Source organism: Cajanus cajan, chromosome 4, assembly GCF_000230855.2.
Source record: "Cajanus cajan strain Asha chromosome 4, NIPB_CcT2T_4, whole genome shotgun sequence".
In the NCBI taxonomy this organism is placed as follows: Eukaryota; Viridiplantae; Streptophyta; class Magnoliopsida; order Fabales; family Fabaceae; genus Cajanus; species Cajanus cajan.
This window is the reverse complement of record NC_138520.1, coordinates 27,475,638-27,482,578: the sequence shown is the minus strand read 5'-3', so window position 1 is coordinate 27,482,578 and position 6,941 is coordinate 27,475,638. Positions and strand designations below refer to the sequence as shown.

At 41.0% G+C, this 6,941-nt stretch overlaps 1 protein-coding gene across 1 annotated transcript; it reads left to right on the top strand.

Moving 5' to 3' along the window:
* The first annotated feature begins 3,596 nt into the window (after positions 1–3,596).
* On the top strand, positions 3,597–4,043 carry LOC145957268 (uncharacterized). Its single transcript, XM_083073492.1, has 2 exons — positions 3,597–3,728; positions 3,774–4,043. The coding sequence occupies exons 1-2, from the start codon at positions 3,597–3,599 to the stop codon at positions 4,041–4,043; spliced, it is 402 nt and encodes a 133-aa protein (XP_082929618.1).
* Positions 4,044–6,941: the final 2,898 nt, after the last annotated feature.

Here is a 6,941-nt window from a genome sequence, read left to right as displayed (position 1 = left end):
GAGTGAGACGAGTTATTGAACGTGTGACTGTAGTGGTCAAGCAATTTTCGTTTTATCTTTCAAATTATCCATGGTCAGCCCGTGCAATAAATTTATGACGAAGCAACTTTGTTTAGAATTTAAAAACAAATGCCACTTAAATAATATATATTTTTTATTCAACTCTGTAATTGTTAACTATGAAGTCCAGCTTATCTTTGTTGTATTTTTCTTATTATATTCTTGGATTATAATTAATAATTATGTATATAATTTTTTTCTCGCTATTATCATTAATAGTGTTTTAGACTAGCTCAAAGATAGGGATGGTGTGTCTCGTAGTCTTGTTATGCGGTGGTCCTCCAATGAGAGTCCCATGATGTAGCTAATGGTAAAGTGACATACATAGATTCTATTGCTCAACTTAATAGGTTAGAGCGGAGAGGAGAGAATTATAGAGATTACATACTTTATATGTGTTATTACAAGTTATTTATTCTTGAGAATTAACATATCTAGTTTTCACTTTTATGCGAAAGTATGTGCATAACCCGAGTCATATGGTGGAGCAGGACTCAGTTCAGTTGAAGGAGAATCAGACCTTTGAGCAGTTGCCTAGTTCAGTGGTTGACCGCAAAGAGAAGCAGTTGAGAGGCAATACCATCAATCTTGTTAAAGTTGTTTGGGACGTGGTTACCAGTGAAGCCACATGGGAGCTGGAGAACGAGATAAGAGATGCTTATCCCTTTTTATTCCTCTAGTAGGTCGATTTTCGAGGACGAAAATTTGTTGTTGGGAAGATTGTAAGACCCGAGCTTCTTTCATTTTTAGCCTTTTCCTCGAAGGTTGGAACATCCTCGTTTCCTCTGGTTTCTCTCCTTCTTCGCAAGGTTCTTCTTTCTCGGGCATGGTGGAGCTAGAGTTGTGGAGTTGAAACTCATTCTCCTTCCTCGTTCTTTTAGTGGTAGCTTGGAGTCCTTCCCCAAAACTTTCGTCTAGCTCAAAACCTTGGAGTTTGTGGATTCAAGGTTAGGGAAGCTCCATTTTCTAGTTTTCTTTAAAAAGGATTTTGACGATTTTGATGCACTAGGTGTGTGCATGTAGGATCTGTGTGCGTTTTTAGATTGTTTGATACTTGGATATCATGTGGTATGGATTGCATGTTGTGGATCCTTCCGATTTTCAGGATTTTAGACGAAAATTCTAAGTTTTGAAAGTTGCTGTTCGAACTTGCGCCGGGTGTAGTTCTTGGCACCGGGCATGTCTTCATCAGGGATCACCATTGTTAAATCACGCTGGGCACGAGGCTAGTTGCGCCGGGTGCGATTTGTAATGGGAGCTCTCTGGATGAATTGCGTCGGGCGTGTGTGAACCACGTCGAGCGCGATATCAGATAAGTGGTCTTGTGGGGTGTTTTATTGATGTGGCATCGGGCATAGGGTTGACGCGCCGGGCGTGGAGACCCTTAGCGATCTCTGTCTGACGTGCGCAAGGCGTGGAAGACTCTTTTGTGTCTCTGACTTGAGAACGCCGGGCGCGAGATGATTGCGCCGGGCGTGGATGAGCCTTGTAGCTCTCGGGTTGTAGGTCATGCCGGCCGTGAGATGGTTAAGCCAGGCGTGAGTATGCTCATTGAATTGGGTTTAGTTGTTAAGTTGTATGATGAAGATGAATTGAGTAGTTGTTTGCTTAAGTTGGTTATATGTTGTAAGTTGAGATGTTGATGACTATAGTAGTTCAAGTTGTTTATTCAAGATGTTATTATGTTGCTTATTGTTGTAAAGATGATTATTGTTGTAAAGTTGTTAAGATGCTTGTTGTTGCAATGTTGTAAAGTTGCCTATTGTTGTAAAGTTGAAAAGTTAGGGACATATGGTGAAGATATATGTCCTATGTTGAGATACATAATACTAAGGTGATAAATTGAAACTTGTTTTAAAGTTGAATCCCTTAGTACTGTGGGCGATGTGGAAGTAGTCGATCCATGTCATGGTTGAATGACCAAATTGAGTAAGGTATCTAGTTAGAGATGTAGTCTTTGGCTAGGTACTGGAGGGTACGTGGTACTTGGAGAGCAGTGGGTGGAATAACCCCATATATGGATTGGTTATGCAGACCAAGGCCGTGGTAGGTTCATACCCATACCCTTCTACCCTGACAATAGTACTGGACCTCCGAGTCTAAGTGGCACACCCGAGTAAGCACCTATTGTTGTCTATACCTAGTACTCTTCGGAGTTCCTAACGATGCCCTATACCTGACCTGGTTGAGATAGGTCAAACGTTGGATTTGGTAGGGTTTATGCCACCTAGACTGCTCAACCTTAGTTGTTGGAGATCTCCTAGTTGTATATGTGTGACGATGCATTAGTTGATCATATATGTATATATGTATATCTCTTGTTGACTGTGCTGTGATTTGGAATTTGAAAGATGTAAAGCTGAATATCATATTCTATTGTTGTTCTTTTTATATTGATGTTATTTTATGATGATTATTTCTCTGAGCTTACCCTAGCAAGTTTTTCCCTTGTGGATTTGGGACTGCCGTGACCATACATTGTATGCGAGCATATCAGGATTAAGAGGTATTGTGAAGGGTAGCAGACCTTGATGAGATTCAGTGGGAGAGCTGAGACTTTTGTTAAGAATATCTTATTGTAGTCCGCCAGTCATTTTGGATAGAGTATTACATTATATTATCAAGTTATATATATATATACATGGGACATCAGTTGTTGTTTCCTATTATGTATATAACTGCCTAATTATGATGTGTTATTTTATGCATTATGTATGGTAAGGGAATGACATGTTGTTGCTTTCCCCTGACGCTATAGATTGTGTGAGACCTGCCAGGTTGTTATTTATGACATTTTGATTTATTCAAGAACCCCGAAGGAGCATGGAGAACACTTGCAATTGGTGTTAGAGATTTTGAGAGAGAAGCAGTTATATGCCAAACTGGCAAAGTGTGAGTTTTGGTTGAGTGAGGTGAATTTTTTAGGGCATGTTATTTCTGTCGAAGGGATTATAGTGGATCCGGCTAAGATAGAGTCGGTACTTCAGTGGGAACGTCCAAGGACAATCTCAGATATTAGAAGTTTTGTGGGCTTAGCGAGCTACTATAGGAGATTCATTGAGGGATTCTCCAAGATAGTAATGCCGTTGACCCAGTTGACTAGGAAGGATCAACTTTTCATATGGACAAATGAGTGTGAGCAGAGTTTTGAAGAATTAAAGAAGAGGTTGACTACTTTTCCTATGCTGGTGTTGCCTGATTCCAATGAGTCTTTTGAGGTGTATTGTGATGCTTATCACTAGGGATTGGGGTGTGCGTTGATGCAAAACAGGAGGGTAGTGGCATATGCTTCAAGGAAATTGAAGAACCATGAGAGGAATTATCCTACTCATGACTTGGAGTTGGCTGCAGTTATTTTTGCCTTGAAGATATGGGGGCACTATCTTTATGGTGCTAGGTTCAACGTCTTCAGTGAACACAAGAGTTTGAAGTATTTGTTTGATCAGAAGGAGCTGAACATGAGGCAGAGGTGATGGATAGAGTTTTTGAAGGATTATGATTTCCAGCTGATGTATCACCCAGGGAAAGCCAATGTTATGGCGGACGCCCTAAGTAGAAAATCCATATATGTCTCTATGTTGATGGTGAAGGTATTGGAGCTTTTGGAACAGTTTAGAGATTTGAGCATTTGTGCAGAGATAGCTCAAGATCACATTAGTTGTGGGGCAGTATCCATAACTTATGAGTTCTTGAGGAAGGTTGGACTGAAATAGTTACAAGATCCAGAATTGGTAAAAGTTTTGGTATTATTGGGGACTAAGAAAGCCATTGGCTTTGAATTAGGATTAGATGGGATTTTGAGGTTCAAGGGTAGAATTTGTCTACCTCAAGATTCAGAGTTGAGAAATACTGTGTTAGAAGAGACTCACAAGAGCAGACTTAGCATACACCTCGGTATGACTAAGATGTACCAGGATGTTAAGCAATTTTATTGGTTGTTGGGTATGAAGAGAGATGTGGTAGAATATGTGGCGGCCATCTGACTTGTTAGAAGGAAAAGGTGGATCACCAGAAGCTTGGTGGGTTGGTTCAGATGATGAAGATTCCAGAGTGGAAGTGGGATAACATTGCCATGGATTTTGTGGTTGGGTTGTCTAGGTCGACTAGGAACTATGATCCTATCTGGGTGATAGTTGAACGGTTGACTAAATGGGCTCATTTTTTTCCTATCAACAAGAAATGGTCCTTGGAAAAGTTGACACAGGTGTACATTCGAGAGACAATGCATTTACATGGAGTTCCTTCTAGCATTATCTTAGATCGGGACCCAAGGTTCACTTCTAGGTTCTGGCAAAGTCTGCAACAGGCTCTAGGAGCTAGGCTGAGGCTGAGTTTTGCCTATCACCCACAAACTAATGGATGGTCTGAGGACGATCCAGTCACTGGAGGATTTGTTGAGGGCTTGTGTACTAGATCATCTTGGGAGTTAGGAAGATGTATTACTGTTGGTTGAGTTCACATACAACAATAGTTTTTACATGAGTATTGGTATGGCTCCATTTGAGGCGTTGAATGGAAGGAAGTGTCGAACCCCTTTATGTTGGTATAAGGAAGGTGATACCATGGCTGTTGGACTTGAGTTAATTAGTTCTTCAAACCACAGAGAAAGTGAAACAAATACAAGAGAGGATGAAGACTACTCAGAGTAGACAGAAGTCGTATGCAGACCAAAGGAGGAAGCCTCTAGAGTCTAATGAGGGGAAGCATGTGTTCCTCAAGGTGACACCCACTACTAGGGTGGTGTCGCAACCCGAAAATTTCCAATCTCGCGACCTATGGTTTAGACATCCTTTTAACAGTCTCATTAATTAAGGAATGCCTGGACACCAGACTAATCCTTAATTAATGGTTTTGAAAATAGGATCATGGAGTCGCCACCAATATTTTACTCAAAACATTGGAAAAATAAAAGGTTTTTAAAGATCCAATAATGGCCTTGATTACCAGAATTGGGTTCGGGGGTCGGTACGTGTAGGGAAGGTATTAAGCACCCCTACAATGCCCTCAATCGGTACCCTATGATGAAGTTAACATGATAAGAATTAATAAATTAAATATTGAATCCCCTTTATTAATATTAATTTTACATATTTAAAATTTAAATTATATGACTAACCCTAAAATATCTACATGATTACGTTTGTTATAAATAAAAGATAGAGATAAAGATGAGAAATAAAAGATATAGAAGAAGATTGATTGAAATACCTCTTGAACGAGCTCTATTGAATCTTCAAATATGGAGAAGGTGCTTTATGGAAACCTTTCACACAAAAATATGCCTAACAAATCCCAAGAAATACAATAGGAGGGAGAGAGAGAGAAATTTTGAGCACTAAGGAGTCTTGGACGAAATTTTGTGGCCCTGAGAACTGTGCCCGAGCTGTCTATTTATAAGCATCAGAAGGGTGCCAGAACGGCCCATTCCAAAATCGAAACGGCCCGTTTTGGATCTGGCTGTTATGTGTTAATTTCGTATATTGGAACGACCCGTTCTGAAATCGGAACGACCCGTTCTAGAGGTGTGTTTAACACGCAATTGCTATGCTGGAACGGCCTGTTCCAAATTAAGATTTGAGGCCTTTTTTTGTCACTTGGAACGGCCCATTCCAATTTGGGAACGACCCGTTCCAAATGTAGGTTTTAGCCTTTTTTTAAGAGCTTGGAACGACCCGTTCCAATTTTGGAATGGCCCGTTCCAAACTAGGGTTTTAGGCTCTTTTTGTAAATTGGAACAGCCTGTTCCAATTTTGGAACAGCCCGTTCCAGGCTACTAAAACCAGGTTATTTAGGCTTTTAGCCTTCTGATGTCATGTCCTGTTATTTCCATGCTTTGGGAGTTTCTTTCCTTGATAATAGACGTCTATTTCTTTGTTTGTATGCCCCCAGATGAAATTGGGTGTCTACAACTGCCCCTCTTTACTTGTCCTTTGGAATATCTATGTGTTGCTTTTCCAAAGGAAAGTAAAGACGTAGACATTTCGTCCGAGTCTTCTCTTTGTCTCTTTGTGTGACGCTTCTACGTTGCTTACCTTGGATAGGTGTATTTGCTCGTATCATTACCTTTTAGAGCAGTTAAACATTGGTTGCGTACTCTATTGGGTAACAAGGTTGACAAACTGTACACCTGATCTTCAATCTTTGAGTAAAAGATCCATTGTTTCTCTTGTGAAGATGTGTGCCTTTATTTGTAGCTTGTTTAAGTGGGAGTATTATTATGGCTGGCCTCTCCAGGCTGCCTGCTGAACGATGAGTATTATTATGCCTGGCCTCTCCAGGCTGCCTGATGGAAGGTGGCTTAGTTCCATGCACGCCCTTGATCTTGGTTCAACAAGGGAGACTCCAAAAGATGATGAAAAATGAAGGAGATGGTGGCGGAAGCTCAAAGGTGAAGGTGAAGAGGGTTTGCTCAAGGTTGTTTCATCCAAGTGTAGGATGAAACCTATTTAGGGTTTTGCTTTTATGGTGGAGATGGGAGGAGGTTAGCCAAAGGCAACCTAGTGCTAAGGAAAAGGTTGGTGTTTAGGGTGATGGAGGTGGCGCACAAGGTGTATGGGAGGTGTTTGGTGGGGTGTTGCTCCTTTTGGCTAGCTCACTTCACTAAGGTTGGTGAAGGCCACCCAAGGTAGGCCAAACTCACTCACTCACGGTGGTGGAAGGAGGAGGAGAAGGGGAGGAGGCCGTGGAGTTCCTAGAGACTAAGGAGAATGACAATGAGGCAAAATGCACACTCAATATCATTAATATCCAAAGTGTCTACAAGGAGCTAGACTAGGGGAATATATAGGAAGACTTGCATTTAGGGTTGCATTTAGGGTGAGTGGCCGAATTTCACTAGGGAGAAATGCACCCTAAATGAAATGCCAAATGCAACCCTAGAT